We start from the raw sequence: 20,385 nt of genomic DNA on the forward strand, positions 1-20,385 counted from the left end.
ATAGCTTTTCCCTTTCATTCCATTTCTTCTGTTCCACCATGACTCTCCTAAACTGGACTGGGATTGTGGGCAGGCAGCAAGGAGACTGAGAGTCCACGGTGAGACGTAGGCAGGGGCTCAGCCCCCCAAGGCTCCAGTCAGTACTCTCTGGTTGGAGTTTCTGAGGAGCCCCCACAACACAGATTTATTTATTTCAGGGCCTCGGCGGGGCGACTGTCCTGCCCCCACCCAGGGTGCTGCCCCTCAAGGCCTCATCCCGCTCATGGCTGATAGATAACAGTGATGTAGTCCTTGGGTCCTGTGGCCCTTCTCTCCCCTTCTCCCTGGTCTCTTGCAGCTCTAAGGCAAGGAGGACAGAGCTAAACAAATCTTAAGAAGAGCTAGTGTTTATAAGAAAGAAGATGGGGGGGGGGGTTGGCCAGTGAACTGTGGATTCTGGTCAGATCCTTATCGTCTTTCTTTTTGGTTTTTACCAGTCAGTGAGGCTAAGCAGATCCTCCTGGTGGTTCCAGGGCCTGGGTTCCCAGGGTTGTGAGGAAAAAGATTTTTTAAAAAAGCTATTAGTTTAAGGGGCAGCTAGGTGGCACAGTGAATAGAGCACCAGCCCTGGAGTCAGGAGTACCTGAATTCAAATCCAACTTCAGACACTTGTAAATTCATATGGCCCTGGAGATTTTTTTCTTAGGGAGTCCATTGACAATTTCTTATTTCTTCTTTTAATTATTTTAATAATTTTTAAAATCAGTATTTTCTTCTAAAATAGGGCTATTTATTTTATTTCCTTTTCTGTTTATCTGGATAAATTGTATTTTTGTAAATATTCATTTTGTGTATGATAAAAACACCCTAAAGAAAAATTTCAGAGACTGGGTCTGAGCAAAACAAAGTTTTTATTTACTTGAGAGAAGGTGCACTCAAGTCAGAGAGCCACATTGAAAGCACAACAAATTTGGTTTATATTTTTTTTTTTTTTTTTTAGTTTTTGCTAGGCAATGGGGTTAAGTGGCTTACCCAAGGCCACACAGCTAGATAACTATTAAGTGTCTGAGGCCAGATTTAAACTCAGTTCATCCTGACTCCAGGGCGGGTGCTCTATCCACTGCACGACCTAGCCCCCCCCCTCCATAATTTCTAACTGCAGTTTTCCACCTCCCCTTTTCCCTAACCTTCTTCCCCATTGACTGAATTGGGGAGGGGGTAGAATCTATTCGTGGGAATCTGTCTTGGCAACAGATGCAAAGGAAGGAATGTAGTATTTTCAAAATGTGTCTCTCACTAGATGGTGGGGTGACTAGGTCCTAGTGATCTCATATATTTTGACTAGGAACAGAAATAGTAATAACAAAGTTTTCATGGTCGTGATGTTGTGCCTCAGGTAGCAAAACAGTCAATGCAAAAGCATTTCCTTGGAATGAAAGGTTTTTCTTGATATAAATACTTTTTTAACCCTTAGAGGGCTTCACCAGAAATTTTCCACACAATTTCACTTAGATTTACTGACATAGTTGGGCAAAATAGCTCCAAATTATTGTTTTAATCTCCTTTTCATTGATGAATTCACCCTTTTCATTTTTTGATACTGGTGATTTTCTTTCTCTTTAAAAATCAAATTAACCAAAGGTTTATCTTACTGGTTTTTGCATAAGACCAAATCTTAGTTTTATTTATCAGTTCAAGTTTTCTTGCTTTCAATTTTATTACTCTCCTTAGACTTTCAGAATTTCTAATTTGGTATTTAATTGGGGATTTTAAATTAGTTCTTTTTCTTACATTTTTAGTTCCATGACCAATTGACTGATCCACTTTCTCTATCTTATTCATGTGAATATTTGGAGATATAAAATTTCCCCTAAGAATTGCTTTGGCTGCAGTCCATTAATTTTGTCATATCATGTCATTATGGTATATTCTCTGATAAAATTTATTCTGATTTGTTGTTTGACCCACTCATTCTTTACAATTAGATTATTTAGTTTCCAGTTGATTTTTAATCTACCTTTCCATGGTCTTTTATTACAAATTTTATTGCATCATGATCTGAAAAAGGTTGCATTTCATATATATATGGTTGTTGCAAGGCAAATGGGATTAAGTGGCTTGCCCAAGGCCACACAGCTAGGTCATTATTAAGTGTCTGTTTATAAGAATATTTGAGAATTATTTTTTTTTTTTCGGTTTTTGCAAGGCAATGGGGTTAAGTGGCTTGCACAAGGCCACACAGATAGGTAATTATTTAAGTGCCTGAGAGTGGATTTGAACCCAGGTCCTCCTGGCTCTATCCACTGTGCCACCTAGCTGCCCCCAAAATGTGTTTCTTGTAAACAGATTGTAGTACTGTTTTTTAATCTACTCTCCTATACACTTCTGTTTTATGGGAGAGTTCATCCCATTTACATTCAGTTATGATTATTAACTGAATATTACCCTCTATCTTATTTTTTCCCATTTATACTTTTCTCTCCTTTCACCAGCTTTCTTTGCTACTTTCCTAAAAGATGCTTTCTAGGCTCTTAGTTTGCTTTCACATAGTCCAAAAATTCTTAAATTATCTCTCCTGGATCTATTTTCCAAGTCAGATGTTTTTCCAATGAAATATTTTACATTTTATTTTTCTTTTACCGTTTTGATTTTGTTTGACTGATTCCTGATATCTCATAGTCACTATCTTCCACTTGGCTCAATCTATTTTTTTTAATTTTTTATTTATTTTTAAATCTTTAATTTTTATGTTTTTTAGGTTTTTGCAAGGCAATGGGGCTAAGTGACTTGCCCAAAGCCACACAGCTAGGTAATTATTAAGTGTCTGAGGTCGGATTTGAACCCAGGTACTCCTGACTCCAAGGCCGGTGCTCTATTCACTGCGCCACCTAGCCACCCCTAAGAATTACTTTCTTTAGATGGTTTTTGTACCTCTTTTTCCATTTGATCGATTCTATTTTGAAGGAATTTTTCTTCAGTAGATTCCCCCCCCCCCCCATTTAATCAACTGTATTTTTTTGGCACCAAAAGAATTTATTGTAAATAATCAACTATTTTTTTTAAGGAATTAATTACTACAGTCAATTTTTGTTCCTTTTTCCAGGCTATTGACTCTCTCTTGCATAACTTTCATTTCTGTTCCCAATTTTTCTTCTTCCAATTTGATTTTCAAAATCCTTTTTTAGCTTTTCCAAGACTTTTTTGGTCTTGAGAGCAATTCATCTTCCCCTGTGAGGCTTCACATGTAGGCATTTGACATTGTTGCTATGTTCTTCTGAGTTGCTATGGTCAGGGTTCTTTTCTGTTTTGTTTTTTTTTAACTTATTTCATGACTTTTAAAGTTGAGCTCTGCTCCTAGGGTATGGGGGGCCCACTGTGCCAAGCTTCTTGTGCTGGGACCAGGAGTCTGGTTCCTGGCTTTCTGCACTATAGCCTTGGGTGCTGGTGGTTTGCCCACTGCACCAAGGAGGTCCAGACTAGTCATGCCTGTCGTGCTGAGGGCTGAACATTTGCCTTATGCCTGGGGCCTTGGTTGCTGATCTGTGCTATAGATAAAAGTCTCCCACAGGTTTGCCCACACCCCAGCTTGTGTTGGGCTGCATTCCCTTTTAACCCACGGGAGAAAAACTTTTCCTGAAGTCCTCCTAAATCATCTTAAGCTAGAAAATGGTTTCACTCTATCTTTTTTGTAAGCTATATCTCTCCAGGTTTGAATCAACATTGTTTCTGAGGGAAACTGTGGAAAGCTCTGGCAATTTCCTGACTTTTCTCCATCATTGTGGCTCTACTTTTTTTGCAAGGCAAATGGGGTTAAGTGACTTGCCCAAGGACACACAGCTAGGTAATTATTAAGTGTCTGAGACCGGATTTGAACCCAGGCACTCCTGACTCCAGGGCCGGTGCTTTATCCACTACACCACCTAGCCGCCCCTAAAATAGAAACTTTCAATGAAACAAATATCTTTTTATGACCAAAACTGGGCAGTTAATGACACAATGGATACAGCATTGGGTCTGGAGTCAGGAAGACCTGCATTAAAATACAGTCTCAGACACACTTACTAGGAGACTCTGGACAAGTCATTTAATCTCTCCCTGACTCATTTTCCTCAATTATAAAATAAGGATAATCAGAGCACCTACTGTCTAGGATTATCATGGGCATCAAATGAAATATTTGTAAAGGGTTTAGTATGGCGCTGGCACTTCCAAGGAGATTAATAAATGCTTATTTCCTTCCTTCTCTGCCACTCTTCCCTTCAATGTGGGTAGCAAGGGAATTATCTATTGGGAAAATTCTTTCCCCCTAGGAAACATCCTTAAGAAGGGATCAGATCTGAAACTGTACTGGTAAATTAGTGGGCCAGATTAAGTACATATTATATTAGAAGAAAATGACCACAGTAATCTAGTGTGTGATAAACTCAAAGAAACCAAAACTACCTCTGGTCACATGTAAACGTGCTCTAAATCACTACTGATTAGAGAAATGCAAATCAAAACAAGTCTGAGGTACCACCTCATACCACTTAGATTGGTTATTATGACAGAAATGGGAAATGACAAATATTGGAGGGGATCTGGAAAACTTGGTGGAGCTGAGAACTGATCCAACCTTTCTGGGGAGCTATTAGAAACTACACCCAAAGGGCAACAAAATTATGCATATCTCATGCAACCTAGTAATAGCATTACTAGGACTGTATCCCAAAGTTATTAAAGAAAAAGGGAAAGGACCTATTTGTACAAAAGTATTGATAGCAGCTCTTTTGTGGTAGCAAAGAATTGGACATTGAAGGGATGTCCACTATTTGGGGAATGGCTAAGAAAGTGTGAAATCACAAGAATTGATTTCAGAAAAACCTGAAATGACTTATGTGAAAGTGCAAAGTGAAGTAGGCAGAACCAAGAGAATGTTGTCCACAGTAACCACAGTATTGTGAGGATGATCAACTGGGAATGACTTAGTTATTCTTAACACAATGACCCAAGACAATCCCAAAGACCTCAAGCTGAAGCATACTCTCCACCCCCCCCAAGAAAGAACTGATAGTGTCTGAATATGGACAGAAGTATGCTATTTTTCACTTTCATTCTTTCTTTTCATTTGTCTTCTAAGTGGTCACATGGTTGCACAAATATGACCCCTATGTGATTTTTTTTAATCATCTCAGGGAGGGAGGAGGGGAGTAAGGATAGGATTTGTTACCTAAAACTTAAAAAAAAAACATTAAAAAACCATTTTAACATGTAATTTATGAGAAAATAAAAATATATACATATGTGTATATAGGAATTGATACACCTTACTTAGAATAAGTAAGAGCCATTTGCTAAAATCAGTCAAATGAACAGGGCGTTTTCAAAATGACCAAAAATAAATGCAATGTGAAATCCTGAGGTTTCCTCTCCTAACCCTCAGAGGATGAAAAAAGTCAAAGGATGAAAAGTGGTAAATATTGGAGGGGTAGATGCATGTCTGCTGGAGCTCTGAATTCATCCAACTGTTCCAGAAAACCAGATCTGAAATCATAATAGAAAAGTCCAGACTAAGGTGTTCATACCCTCTGCCTCAGTCCTCTGATCGTTGTAGAATGTCATTGGTATTAAGCCCTTGGCTGGCTGGTAGGGAGGAGGGTGTCCTGCTCTTGGCTCCATACACCCTCATCCTGAATTGCCCAATCTTGGCACCCTGGACCAGGCAAGCTCTGAACCTCAGGTAGAGCAGTTGTAGGGATCAGTCTTCTGGCATTAACTTGACGATATCCCCATGGAACCCAGGTCCCATGACCAAAGTAGGAATGAAAGCCTATGAATCAGCTCAGTCCTGAGCACAAAGAAGGTGGGGGTGGAGACTGTGGTACTTGGGGGACAATAAAGTCCCGGAGAGGGAAGGGCCTGGCAGATGCAATGCAGGAGCCAGGCAGCCAGAAATGAAAGGCAGGAGCCTTAGAGACTTCCTCCCAATCCCCAGCCAGCACAGAGGTTGGTCTCCAAGCAGAATCGGTGTTGCTTGATGACAGTAAAAGGGAGAAGCACTGAGAAGATGGGTTGAACAATCAAAGAAAGCTGGTGAAGGCAGAGAGGAGGCCCCAAGAGAGTGGCCAGTGTGTCGCCCAGCTGGTCTGAGGGTCAAGCGTGCTGCCACCCTGGTGATCTAAGGAGTAGAGTGGAGAGGCTGCCATGGCTGCAAGTGGGATGATGATAGAAGGGAGGGTGCCCCGGAAGGAACTGGGGCAACGAAGGGTAACCAATAAAAAAACGGTATCTTAATGAAAAGAGCACGCACTGAGTCCATCAAGTCAGCCAGGTGTTTGATGCAGGGAGCTAGTACTCTGGACCCAAGTTTCAATCCAGTGTTAGGCCCTTACTGGGTAGGTGAAGTCCTTTTTCTGTCCCAGTTTTCTCATTTGTAAAATGGGTACAAGAGCACCACCTGTCTGCCACGGTGGTTGTGAGGCTCCTAAGAAATCAATACTGGCCGTGATCATTCTCATCATTATTCTACCCTGAGGAAGGTGACTCCTAGGCCTGACTGGGACTGGGGCAGGCAGCAAGGAGGCTGGGAGTCCACAGTGGAGAGTGGGCAGGGCTCGGCTTCCCAAGGCTCCAGTCACTCCACTCCTCTGGCTGGAATTTCTGAGAAGGAGCTGCTACAGCACTGAAAGGCATTAACCTCCAAAACTATTTATTTCAGCTGCTTGGCGGGATGACTGTCCTGCCCCCACCCAGGGCTGCTGCCCCTCCAGGCCTCATCCCACTCACGGCCAATACAGCACTGCGATGTAGTTCTCAGGTCCTGGGGCTCTTCTCTCCCCTCCTTTCTTCTCACTGGGCTCTGCCCCGTGGAACAGGCTCTGTGTGGGACAGGCCCCCAATGGAGAATCTGCTATGAAACTGCGGCTGCCGGAGGAAGGGGACTGGGGCTTCTGTGCTGGTCACTGGGAGGAGCTTCAAGAGTATCTGGACAGTTCTCTTCCTGGGCCCCCACAACAATGGGGGCAGGGGGCAGTGGAGTCGTGTGCTCTGGGGAAGAGCTCGCGGTGGCGGCAGTGGTGGTGGTGGCAGTGGCGGTGGCAGTGGTAGAGGCAGCCAATGGGCCATTAGGATGCTCTATCCTCTCAAACAAAATCACCATCTCACAGTGCAGAGTCTGAGGAAAGAGGTCCACGGCCACAGCCCGGACTGGGCGGAAGGGAGAGCCCTTCACCCTGTTGGATGGGGCTCGACAAAGGCTTGGGAGGAGAAGGGGGAGGTTAGTCTCTGCTAAGATTTCTCCCCTCCCCCTACCCCCAGCCCCACTGCCCAGACTCATCATGCATCTCTCCCACATGAGGCATGGCCAGGGAGGCTGGGCAGCCCACAGAACCCTTCTCACTGGGCCATAGTACTCCTATCATCCCTTCATTTAAGAGAGGAGGAAATGGGAGACCAAAAGAGGACCCTGGCAGGTAAGAGGCTGGGTGAGTCTGCCTCCATCAGGCAGCTTGGGTCACTGGGCCCCCAGCATTTTAGTTCCAAATTCATGAGACCTGGAGATAAATCTGGAGATGGTCCAACAAGAGACCCTTCTGGGAAAGTGGATGGAATGGTCACAGGGTGGAGGGCTGGAGGACCCTTGGGCCTTGCCTTCTGTGGACTGTACACCTCCCCTCTCTGGGCTTCTGCTTTAATGATGGGGAGTGGGGGTCCCATGCTCTCCTCCCCATCCTCAGCAGGCTTCCAAGCAGAACTCACTCGACAAAGTTGCTCATGGCTGCCCGGGGGTTGCAGGAGACGTAGAGAAGTTTCTTCAGGTTCTCGGCTCTCCGGAGCGCCAGAATGACCTTGGAGTCTAAGAGAGGAGACAGAGGTCAGTGAGGAGGAAGGGCAGCAGCAGACCAAGACCAGGGTTGGCCAGAGGCTGAACTGATTTCAGAGTGGCCCTCCTTCCCACCTCGGCCCCTCAGTCCTTTCCCACCAGATAATACCCATTCTGTACCCCCCTCCCCCACCACGCTCTTGTCACTCACGCAGTCCAGCTCGGGGTGGGTCCACAATGGCAGTCAGTCTCTGCAAGGACAAGGAGCTCATCAGAGATGGGACCAGGTCCTCTGCCTTGCCACAGTGAAACTCGATGTTGTCCAGGGCTGCAGGGGGGAGAAACCCCAAGAGTTAGGCCTTAGCATCTCTGGCTATGTGGGCAGCTCCCAATGTCCAGCAGGGCTGCAATCTCCATTTCCAGACACAGGCCACCCAGGGGTCTAGTGTGGGCCCCACCTTGTCTGGTGGCTCAGGCCACTGAGGCATGCCTGGGGTCTCCTTTTCTTTCCCTGGAGCTTAGCTTAACCTGCTGTTGCCTCCAGTGTTCCTGGTCCTGCTCTCCCACACTGTCCACTGGACCTGATCCTGTCCCATGTGGGAACTGTAATGGCACCTTATGTCTGTCCCCTACCTTGACCTGGCTCCACCAGATGCCACCCTCAAGCCAGGAAGTGAACCTGAAGAATCACCACTCTTACAGCCCAGGCCTAATTCCAGCCCAAGGCCCCACTAGCTGGGACTCTAAGACCAACCAACCATTAATCTTGGCATTCACTCGGGCATCTTCCACAGCTTCCTGGCACAGCTCGATGCCAATTACTTTCTTTGCTTCCTGTAAGGGGAAGAAAAGAACTTGGGATCCACTTCCAAGCCTCCCTAAAGACCTGAGATTCCATCAGCCCCCTCCCCTGCCTCAGTCTTAGAGAATGGTTCAGGGACATGCAGTCAGCGAGGGTTGGAGCAAGGACCTGAACCAACCCTGTCCTGCCTCTCTGCCCAGGACCCCACACTTCTCTGCCAGTTTGTAGATGAGGCACAGGGGGTCTCCAGGCAGCTAGATGCTTGTCTTGGGTTGGGACCCATCTGCCAGACCCCCATTCACCTACAAGGGGAGCCTTCAGGCCTCTTCTCTCCCTCATTGCTATACCCCAACTCCTGCTCAGATGACCTATGACCACTGAGGAAAGGGCTTGTCCACCATATCCTCTGAGGGTCTAGAAGAGAGAGGCCAGAGCTCACCCGAGCCAGGGAGAGGCCAATGGTGCCAGTTCCGCAGCAGACATCTAGCACAATGCTCTCCTTGTCCAGCTGGGCCCAGTCTCGAATGGTCGTGTAGAGCACCTCTGCAGCTGGTGTGTTCACCTGAGGGACCACAGAAGGAATGAACCTCCAGAACCCAGAGTACCTCCATGCCTGAGGGCCCCCAGAAGTCAGCTAGGTAATTATTAAGTGTCTAAGGCCAGATCTGAACTCAGGTCCTCTTGACTCCACAACATTCAATATGGCACCATCCTGGGGTGGGAGGAGGAGCAGATACTCTTCACCTGCTGCTTAACTACTGTAGGCGCCTGCTACCTCCAGTCCCCCCACCCCCCAACTCCAGACTATCTTCCTCAAGCTCAGGCCTGACTCTGTTGTTCCCCTCTCCAAAACTGGTATGGCTCCCTACAACAAGCCTCCAGATCCAATGCCAAAGGCTGTTTGGTCCTCCTAGACCTCCTCCCTCCCCAGTCTGCTTCCAGGTCATCCCTAGCACATACTCTTTTTCTCAATGACCCTGTGGCCTCCAGGCTGCTCTGGGCCTTTGCGTGGTCAGCCAACTCTCCAGGTTGGAATGCTCTTCCTCCACTCTCACAGTTTGAACAATGCCTGCAGAAGCTTTTCCCTCTAAGGTTGCCTTCCATTTATTCTTTTTAAAAAAATAACACTTCCCCACCTCCCTTTAGTAAGCATGTCCCCACAACAAATATGGTAAAGTGGAACACATTCCAACACTAACCACATCCAAAAAGACCTATTTAGAGCATCACTGCTCCATAGGAGGTGGGCAGCATTCCTTATTAAGTCCTCTGAGAAGTCCTAAATATTTCCGAAGTGTCTGTGGTCCTTTTCCTCTCTAGTTTTATCTTTGCACCTCCTTTGACTTTTACTTTTTAAGATCATCAAAGCCTAACAGACATCTCCCATGACCCCTGCTGACATCACAGTTTTTAAGGGATACCTGGATCATTCTTACTCCCTCCCACAGAAAGGCAACAGTGGTATCTTTACATGTTCTGAGTTCTGATTTTTACCTTTTCATTTCTCTTTATTCCCATATCTGTATTCCAGAGTTTCTATGTGCTTGTCTTTCCATCAGGAATATTTGGAAGTCCTCTTACTTCATGAAAGGTTCTGACTCCAAAACAATTAAACTAAGTTTCGAGAAGTATTATTCTTAGTTGCAAAGCTTTCATCTTTTGTTTTCTAGATCATCATATTCCATGCTCTCTGTTCAACATGGTCGGTGCTAAATCTAAACTCAGTTCCATGTCAGCTTCAGATACATACTGTTTAAGTCACTTGGGCAAGTCATTTAACCCTGATTTGCCTCAGTTTCCTCAACTGTAAAAATGGGGATAATAACAGCACCTATGTTCTAGATTTGGGAGGATTAAACAGAAAAATATTGACCCTGTCCATCCTTTGCTATCCTGCTACATGGATGGCTGTCAGGGAGATGACTGGACTGTCCAAGGATGGGTTGTGCAGTGAGAGGGGCAGGAGGCCTGAGCTCTAAACCAGCCTGGACACTTCTTGTCTGGGTGGTCCCAGGCAAGTCCCTTCTGCTCCCAAAACTATGCTTTTTTTTATCCCCAAAATGAGAGTATGTCCAGGTCTGACCCAAGGAAAGCGTTAAGGAATTAGACAAAATCATTATTTGAGGGATTCTAACAGGTGACAGTAGTGATGTTAAATTCAAACAGAATCTCTCTACAATGACCACTGCTGCTGCTAGTGACTAGCCAAGTGAGTGAAGTTTATGATGCTGGCCCCCTGGTGGGGGGCCTCGGATGGCTTAGAAAAGCAGGAGTTTCAAGTTTGCTGAACAGATAGAAAACTGAGGCAGAATGATTGAGAGGAAAAGCCTTGGTCTTAAGCATGTGGTGATTAAGGAGCAGAGCCAGGCCTTCAATCTAGTGCTCTCCATGGAGTGGATACCCATTACATACAGAGAAGCCAAGACATTCTGCTTGGTCACTGGGACTAATGGATTTACTCCCAGAGAACCAGGGGTGAAGGTCTGCAGGAACTACTGCTTGGCCTTTTTCATTCTTGGTTCTTCAAGTCCAAAACGTCTAAGAAATTTTAGGGCCTGGGCCTAGTGACCAGTTGCAAGATGTCTTTGGACCCGACCCTTCCCCTCCTCAGAGGCCAGGAGTTCTGAGGCTCCTGGCACTTGGGATCTCAGCACCTCAGCAACAGCAGTAGCCAGCCAGCTACTTCCTCTTCACCTGCCTCAGGAAGGTGGTATCAATGGGCTGCCCTATGGGTCCCCTCCCTATTCCAAGAAGTTCTCAGACCAAGGCACACCAACTGCCCCTAAGCACACATTAGAAGGGTCTCAAGCATCCTTTGGGCTTTCAATATTCTGGGACTTCTTACAGAAACCCTCAATCTACCTCTGATCCATTCCCTCTGGGTCCCCTCCTGGCTTCCCTCAAACCTCAGCTAATGTTCTACCTTTTTGGAGAAGTCCCTCCCAGATGTTCCTAATTTTAATGCCTTCCCACTGATGATTTCCCTCCATTGACCCATTGGACTGGGAGATCCTGGAGGGCAGGACTGTCTTTCGCTCAGGGCCTGAGACGCAACACAGCAGGCACTTCATCACTGCTTGCTAACGTACCTGGAAAAATGCATGCGGGGAAATCCGGAACTTGAAACCCAGAAGATCTTCGTGGATGTACTTCTCTCCCGCCACATGCTCCAAAGGCAGGTCCTCTCGGTTAGGAGACTTTCTGGCAACAGAAAACAGGAAAACCTCCAGAACAGGGCAAGATAGAGTGGACCCAAGGATAGATGAAGTTCTGGAGACATGGTTCATGGGAGGGACCTTCGCTCTGGGTCTTGTCTCCATCCTCAAGCACCTAGTCCTGGTCAAACACCAACAACTGTCCTACCCACCCAGGTCAGGCCTGGGTCTGCCCAGGGAAGCTCTTTCGGGGCCACAGAAGCCTTACCTCTGCCCCTCCTCAACGAAGTAGAGAGAAGTCACCCCACTGAGCCGACCGGACTCCACTGTAAAGTGCTGGCCAAGGGAGGCTTTCAGTTCTGCCAGTTCTTCTTTACTGAGTTTCTAGAAGGACCGAGAGAAAAGGTCACACTCAGGGACACGGCTGCTCTGGCCTGAATGATGGGGAAGCCTTTGGCCCAGACTGGGAATGTCAGGTAGCCCTAGAAGCACTCAGTGGGGAGTCACTGCCTCCAGGCCAAATCAGACTGGTGCTGAGCCCAGAGTCCAGGCGGAGTCAGGGAGACTCAGGGATTCCATCTGGACAAGTCACTTAACTTGAGCCTAGCTCCTCATCTGCAAATGCTCCTTCTGACTCCTTTGCTGTACCATTCTCCAGGTCGTGCCCCTCAGGGTTCTATCTTGGGTCCTCTGCTCTCCTGTCTATTCTACTTCACTGGGTGATCTGCTCCCATCTCTGTGCTGATGATTCTCAAATCTCCTTTTCCTGCCCCAACTTCCAATCTTGCATCTCCTTTTGGGCATCTTCCCTCCAAATCTGCTCTCCCTTCTTCCTTCCCTATTACCATCAAGGGGGTCCTTCTCCCAGGTCCCTTCACCATCTCTCATCCCACCCCCCCCATCCAATATGGTGACAAGGTCTGCTGATTCCTCTCCAGCTTCTCTTGAATATATGCCCTTCTCTCCTCATGAATGGATTACTGCCATGGCTGGTAGGTGTGGTCTGCTTGCTGTCTCTCCCCCTCCAGACCATCCTCCATCTAGCCACTAAAGTGAATTTCCTAAAGTTCAGATTTGACCATGTCAGCCCCCCACTCAAACTCCAGGGGTTCCCTATGGCCTTTAGGATAAATTACAAAAATGCTATTTGGCCTTTAGAGCTCTTGGTCACCTGCCCTGCTGTGCTCCTGGTTGTTCTATGAGACCTCCCTCTCCTGGCTCCACACATTCTCTCTGGATGGACCCAAGTCTGGACCACTCATCCTCCTCCAAGCTTCCTTCAGTCCCAACTAAAATCCTTTTTTTTTAAATTTTTGCAAGACAGTGGGGCTAAGTGACTTGCCCAAGGCCACACAGCTGAGGTCACATTTGAACTCAGGTCCTCCTGACTCCAGGGCTGGTGCTCTATCCACTGCGCCACCTAGCTGCCCCTCCAACTAAAATCCTACCTTCTTCATGAAGACTTTCCCAAGACTTCTCCCTGGTCATTACCTCCTATTTATCCGTTATAAAGCCTGCCTTTGAACACGATGATGGGACTGTGAGCTCCCTGAGGGCAGGTCTTGTCTGTGGCCTCTTTTTGTACCCCAGGTCTCAACATAGAGGCCTGCATCAACATTGCAGTGCTGACTTCAGGGGAGGATTGCGAAATTACATCTGCAGAGTGATTTCTGGGTTAATAGAGTGAAGACAACTCCCGCTCTGGACCAGCACTTGATGATGAGCACCTCACTTGATCCTCCCCATTTTACAGATGAAGAAACAGAGGCAAACAGGCACAGTGACTTGCCCAGGGTCTCCCAAACTTGTGTCATAAGGCTGGATATGAACCCAAAGCTTCCAGCACTCTGTCCACACAGCCCTGAGCTGTTGTTTCCATTCTCAGCTACCCAAGTCCTTTCTGACTTCCCTCCTGAGAGTCTGGGGATGGGGGGGGTAGGTGGGGTGGGCATGGCATAGCAGGGATGGGGGTGGGTCCACAATTATTCCCCTTGGGGGGGATGGTTTGGTGGCAACTCCTGGCTATACCTGGCTGGTGGCCAGAGCCTTGAAGACAAGGTAGAGGTGCAGGAAGAATCCTGGGCGCTCACCTCCCAAGGAGTTGGTTTTTCTATAACTCACAAGGGTCCCTCCATCTCCTAAGTGCTGAGGACCTCAGTAGGGCTCATGGCTCAGAGGGAAAAGTGCCCCTGAATTCCCATCCCCAAGACCCTCCCCCCCCCCCCCCCCAGCTCAGGCCTGGTCAGAAGCTCTAGCATCCTCCCATAACACAACATCCAGTTCTTCAGGTTTGGAATAAAAATGACTCATTTGTGTCCCTTGTCCTTTAGTTCCAAGAGGAGACAAGTCCCTTCTCTGTGTGCTTCAGTTTCCTCATCTATAAAATGAGAGGGTTTGCCTCTGAACTCTCCAAGATTTTCTTCCAGGCCCAAATCCAGAATCCTACCCATGATCCTGGCTCTGGGACCCTCCTCAGCCTCTGGAAGGAAGCAAGGCAGGGGAGCCTGAGCAGTCCCCTCCATCTCTCACTCTACGACTTCATCCTCCTCCTCCTCCTCTCCCACAATCACAAGGGTTGCTCCCCTTGAAGGGTCATTCAGTCCAAAGACTGTCTTCACTATGGAGATGAGGAAACAGGCTCAGAGGGGCCCATGGCTGGGTCAGGGATGGGGATGTGGGGCCCAGGCACTTGGATAACTGAGAACTGACTTCTCCTTTGGAGAAAGAATGAAACCTCCTGGCAGAGTTTTTGAACTTGCAGGAAGAGTGCCAAGAACACGAGATTGGGGGGGGGGTGTCCCTGTGGGACTCTGTCTCTTTACCGCTGAGCCCATTTTTTTTTTTTATCTGCATGTAAATGGAGATAAGAATTTCAAAATGTGAATCATGGGCCTTCAAGTGCAGCAGGTCCCTCTTCTTTCTGGGACCTCCCTTGGCCAAACACAACCTTGCAGGCAGAGCCACTGGGGTAGGTACCTGGGGATGGAAGTAGACGATTGCCATGATCTCCCCACTCCTGCTGGTACGCACTGTAAGCTGCCGCCAGTGCCCCTCATATGTCTCCGGGCTATACACAGAGTAGGGGGTTGACCTGCAAAGAGTCACCCCCACCATTAAGGACAGCACAGTACCCCCTGGTCCCCTTCTTTTGTTTCATTTTGGGCTGAGCTGCTGCTGCCAGAAGATTGGATGGCTCTTGGTTAGGTCCAGCTAGGGACAGAGACTTGAGTCCCAGAGATGGCCAGCACTGGCCAGTGAGAGGCAGAAGGAAGCCCCATGGATGGCCATAGGCTCTGGAAAATGCCCCAGAGGTGGCAGCAACTCTAGATGTGGCCAACTGCTCTCATTTCTCTCCAATGCCTTGTCTTGGAGCACAGAACACTTGCTAAGCTTGGGCCTGGATGGAAAGTGCCTCACCATCTTCTTTCCAGGATCCCCTAAGGGTTCTTCTTGTCTAGTCCCCCCTGAAAGGGCTAAGGGGATGTGAGGAAGGACCCCACCCCACTCTCCTCCTCCTCCCTCAGTCACATTCACCAGCCCAAGCTGTTAGGTGGACTGAGCACTAGACCTAGAGTCGGAGGGCTAATCCTCTTCTCTTTGAGGGTCCCATTCTGCCACCAGAGAACAAGAAGGGGGCAGGGTTCTCAAGGAAAGGGCTTGGTTCCTGGGCCTCACTCACCGAATATACTCCTGGAAAGCCCGGACCACGTGCTTGGTGCCTGATGGGATGTGGATGGTGTCGAAGGGCTCCACGACAGCACACGTCCCCCCCTTGTACTTGCCCAGGCGGCAGCCCACAGTCTTGTCTTCTTGGTTCACACCCACACCAATCAGAAACTCACATTTGTTGCGGTATTCAGTCTGAGGAAAGAAGGGCTGCGTTGGTCAAGCTTGGTTTCCCTTCACAAGAGACACACTGAAATCCTGGCTTGAGTCCATGGTACCAATTCCCAAGAGTCTGGTTCAGTTGGACCTCTGCCCAGGAATGTGTGAACAAAACCCAGACCAAGAGCACGCAGATGGCACAATGGCCTGGTGTCCTGCCCTCGAGACCCTCATCTGCACAGTAGGGCCTTGGAGGAGGTGAGACCCAGCGAGGAGGCATGGGGAGCTCCAAGAGTTCCTTTTTTGGCTCTAGAAAAACAAGCTATGTATGCCCCCACCTTTCACTATGACATCTGTATTCCCAAACTTCTGCTCCCCAATCAAACACATGCAGGGTTCTACACTTGCACCAAGAAGGGGGAAGGAGGGGTGGCTAGGTGGTGTAGTGGATAGAGCGCTGGCCTTGGAGTCAGGAGTACCTGGGTTCAAATCCGACCTCAGACACTTAATAATTACCTAGCCGTGTGGCCTTGGGCAAGCCACTTAACCCCATTTGCCTTGCAAAAACCTAAAAAAAAAAAAAAAAAAAAAGAGAAAGAGAGAAGGAGGAAGGGTCTATTTTCTCTCTGTGATGTGAGGTTTTTGGGCGTGAGCTATGTGGGCAAGTGTGCTCCATGGTCACAAATGCTGACAAAGACCCTTAACAAGCTAAAGGAGACATGAAGAGGAGATGGGGTGCATTCTAGTTGAGGGGGACCCCTTGGCTACCCTTTCTTCTCTGCACTGAATTCAAGAGAATTCAAAGGAGCAGACAATGGTGCTATGCTCAGTGAGTGTCGGTGGGCAGCTGGAGCCAGGCCCGATGAGCGCCATTTGGGGGCCACACACAAGACCTGTGGTGCCTCTGAAGGATTCTCAGCCTGAATGACCACTTGGCAGAGACACTTTGGGGGCCTGCATTACAGGGGAGGTCAATGGTGTGGGGGACACCTAACGGTCATGGTAGATGTGGGGAAGGAGAAAGGGAGGGTCTTTTATTCCTCCAAATGAATGTAAATCACAAGGGGAAAGTGAAGAGGGTGTACTGATACTCAACTGGAAGCTTTCAGGATTAAAACTGAGTAAAATGAGAGTGTGGGGCTCCTGTTTGTTTGAGCCCCTCCCTGGGGCAGGGCTTGTGAGAAGGGAGGGAAGAGGCCACTGATGACATCCTGACCCGGCTGAACCCCCTGAACACCCTCCCTTGACTGCCCAATCAGTCAAATGGGATAACAGGGTGCCAGGGACCCAGCAGATCTTCTGGAAAGGTTCCTTCCCCTTTTTATTTGTTAAAATAAAGGAAAGCTCCTCCTACCACCTGACAGGAGAAGAAGGAAGGGCTGGAGGGCCGGCGAGGGACCAACACCTCCACCCATGGGGACAGAGTGGGGGCAGGACACCCGAGGAGCAAAGAAGTTACTCAAGAGCACAGAGCCCAAGAGCTTGGGGTCACAAATGAATACACACACACACACACACACACACACGTACACCACACTTATACATACTTACATTCACATCCATGTGACCACATCACACACACACCCAACCCATTCACTCACACGGGTATACACTGCAAACACATACTTTCGTTCTTCACTCACACACACATGCACTCACATGTGGACATATGCTCCCTCATACACTTGACATTTACATACTCATTCACATGTGTACATATCAAACACTCACACATATACATGCCACAAACTTGTACCCACCTGTTCACATACATGCCACACACAGCAGCATCCACTTACATGCATTCTCATTCATTCACACTCACACACACCACATACTCTCAATCATTCACATGGTGAAGCACACTCACATGTATACCACACACACACACACTCTCATTCATTTACTCTCTCTCTCTCACAGACCCACCCCACCCCCTTCCAGTCCCTACTGCCATCATCCCATCCAAGAGAGAATCCCAAGGAGCATCTCCAGAGGGAATGAAACCCTGGCATCCCTGCCAGGCCTGGCACCCATCAGGGCACACCTCAGTAGATGCGGAGATTAGGAAGCAGTGAGAGGCCAGACCTTGAAGCATGCAATGCCCTCACCTGCAGTGGGGATGCTTTGACACCTTCCAGGGGGCAGCAGATCTTGTTGAATTTCTGTTTTTGCACAAAGAGCCATGGCAGTAGGGCGCGGTTGTTGTTTCCAATTTCCCTAGAACAGAGCAGAAAAGGGGATGGGGTCTGATCAACAGAGGGGAACTCCCTTTCTGCCTCCTGTCGCCGCCCCCCCCCCAGCTCCTGCTCCTCACCAGGCTGGACGGGTCCTATCTGAGGGAGGAGTAAACGCAGGCAGAGAGAGAGGACTGAACCTGCCAAGAGTGAGTCTGGATCCTGTCCACTTCCAGCACTGAACAGTCTGGAGAACTCAGGGCAACAGGAGTGGCTGGTGCCCAAACTCTGGTCCTGGCAGGAAGATGTGACTGTGCTCCTCAGGGCACTCAGCCACGGGCAGGAGTTTGACAGTATGGCATACTTGAGTTCATAAGAGCAGGATTCAAATCCTACTTTAGGGCTACAAGCAAGTCACTAGCTCTAAGCCTCAGTTTCCCCATCCATAAGACGAGGATAAGATTCCCCCATGGCCTTAAATGAGATTGTACGTGTAAAATATTCTGCAAAATTTAAAGCACTAGATAAGTGAGTCACCGTTTTAACTTGCCTTTTTCCTAACAATCGGTGGCTAGTCTTACCCCCCCCCCCCTCCAAAGTTAATCAAACCAGCCAGCCTGGCGTTCCTCAGACTGAGCTCCTGCCTCCAGGTCTTTGCAAAGGCAGTTGCCTGTGCCAAGAATGATCTCCCAGAATCCCTGTTTCTTCAGGGTATGGCTCAGGTGCCACCTCCTGTTCCCCAAAGTTGTGAGGAGTCCCTCGCCCTTCACCAGAAAGTGACTTCATAGACAGTCTGAATTTCTTGTTGGTGGTTGTTTTGGAACTGGCCATCTCTGGACATTCCCAGGGCCAGTTCTGTGACTGTCTGGGGGCTGGCCTGAGCCAAGGGACCAGGTGGGGAGGCTCTGCCAGAACAAACTGAGGCTCAAAGCAGGGTGGTGATCAGAGGGATGTGGCCGTGTGAGCTCCGAATGGGCCCCAATGCACAGGCCCAGGAGCTCAGACACAGATACTCGCACACTCATCCCCCCACACACAGACTCACAAACTCACCCAAACACACACACCCTCAGACACTCACACGCAAACATACTTACACACGCAGGCTCACCCACACACACACATGCAACGATAGGCAGGGCTCCCTCCAGCCAATGGGAATGACAGCAGGGCAAGCAGCCAACAGACGGGTGACTACTGAATGCCCGCAAGCTGGCCGGGGGCAGAGGTTTTCCCGCTTGCCCATCCGGAGCCCCAGAGCTTGGTCAACATGGTCCAGGGGCTTAATTCAGGCCTGTCCTCTGTCCCGTCCGTTCACTGGGATCTCCTCATGACGAAGGGTTGGTTCTTGGCTAGCGCTGGAAAAGCTGCAGAGTCCTTTCCACGCCGAGTCTCTTGGCTCCTTCCAAGCCGAGGAGGCGGCGGCCCCCCGCGCAATCCCTGCCCAGCTCTCACAGCTCATCTGCGGGGTGCAGAGACCACACCTGGGGCCTCCCAGCTTACTGGGGGCAGCCAGGGCAGATCCTGGGGCAAGGGGCGAGTCGAGGAACTCAGCCCGAAACAGGTGGAGGCCGGACGGGCCCAAGCTGGGCCAGCGGCCCGAGCTCTCCGGGCCCGGGCAGCCGCCCCCTCCCCGCCGGGGCCCGCTCGTGTCCGGCGGGGGAGGCCCGGGCGCCCCGGACTTACTTGGTCAGTCTCTGCAGCACCTGCTCGCACTCGCGCCGCTTCTGCTCCAGCTGCTCCTCGTAGGGGACGGCCCAGAGCGGGGTGACCACGTCGGCGATGCGCCGGGCCGAGGCGCCGCCGGCGGCCTCCGCGGGCACCGGCCGCCCGGCCCGGCCCTGCCCGCCGTCCGCGGCCTCCCTCCTGCGCTGCTGGGCCATGGGGTCGGCCCTGGGCTTGGCCGGCCGGACGCTGAGGCGGCGGCCCTTCCAGGCCGCGCCGTGCAGCAGCTTCACGGCCCGCTCGCGCTCCTCCTGGCTGCGGAAGGTGACGAAGGCGAAGCTCTGCTTGGCGAACAGCTTGGTCTTGTGCGGCTGCAGGCCGAAGCGGGCCAGGAAGCGCCGCACGTCGCTGAAGCCGGCGTAGCGCGGCACGTTCTGCAGCTCCACCTTGTAGATCTCCGACGTGAACAGGTCGTCCTGGATGTAGCGGTACAGGGCGGGCCCGGGGGGCGCCGGGCCGGGCTGGGCGCCGGGGGCCGCGCCCGCTTCCATGGTGCCCAGCGCTGCGGGGAGAGGGGCCGTGAGGCCTGCCCCGAGGAGGGGGCTGCGGGGCCGGGGCCCGGGGGGAAAGGGGGGCCGCGCGGACGGACCACGCGCCCGAGCGGGGCTCGAACGCTCGACCCTCGGGCCCGGGACACGCGGCTCCCCCCGGGTGGATGGGGCGCCGCCTCCACCGCGCACGCGCGCCACCGCCCAGGCCCCGCGCAGACGCAGCACGGCGCTCGTCGCGCACGCGCCTCGCTCCCCGCGCAGGCGCACCCTCGGCCACCCCGGCCCTCCTCCCGCCTCGGAAGCCATCCCTTCCCCCCCCCCCGCGCGGGGCGGAGCAGAGACGCGTCCTTCCTACGTCATCGCGTCCCGCCCCCGACGCACCAACCGCCTCCCTTCGGTCTGGCCCCTCCCCCCTCCCGGAAACCCGCCC

General features: G+C 50.1%; 1 protein-coding gene across 2 annotated transcripts; it reads right to left on the reverse strand.

The window, feature by feature from the left end:
- Positions 1–3,003: 3,003 nt before the first annotated feature.
- TRMT2A (tRNA methyltransferase 2 homolog A) lies at positions 3,004–20,052 on the reverse strand. 2 transcript variants are annotated; one of them, XM_074206533.1, is made up of 11 exons: positions 19,426–20,052; positions 17,674–17,782; positions 15,417–15,598; positions 14,714–14,828; positions 12,006–12,121; positions 11,672–11,783; positions 9,022–9,144; positions 8,539–8,614; positions 7,992–8,108; positions 7,717–7,813; positions 3,004–7,214 (listed from the first exon to the last, which is right to left on the reverse strand). In XM_074206533.1, exons 1-11 carry the CDS (start codon positions 19,953–19,955, stop codon positions 6,869–6,871), a joined length of 1,923 nt encoding a protein of 640 aa, XP_074062634.1. In that variant the 5' UTR covers positions 19,956–20,052; the 3' UTR covers positions 3,004–6,868. The 2 variants fall into 2 exon arrangements, with proteins under 2 accessions (XP_074062634.1, XP_074062635.1); XM_074206534.1 differs by lacking the exon at positions 19,426–20,052 and adding an exon at positions 18,837–19,072.
- Between the last annotated feature and the right edge of the window lie 333 nt (positions 20,053–20,385).

This window comes from Macrotis lagotis, chromosome X, assembly GCF_037893015.1.
Source record: "Macrotis lagotis isolate mMagLag1 chromosome X, bilby.v1.9.chrom.fasta, whole genome shotgun sequence".
NCBI classification, from domain to species: domain Eukaryota; kingdom Metazoa; phylum Chordata; class Mammalia; order Peramelemorphia; family Peramelidae; genus Macrotis; species Macrotis lagotis.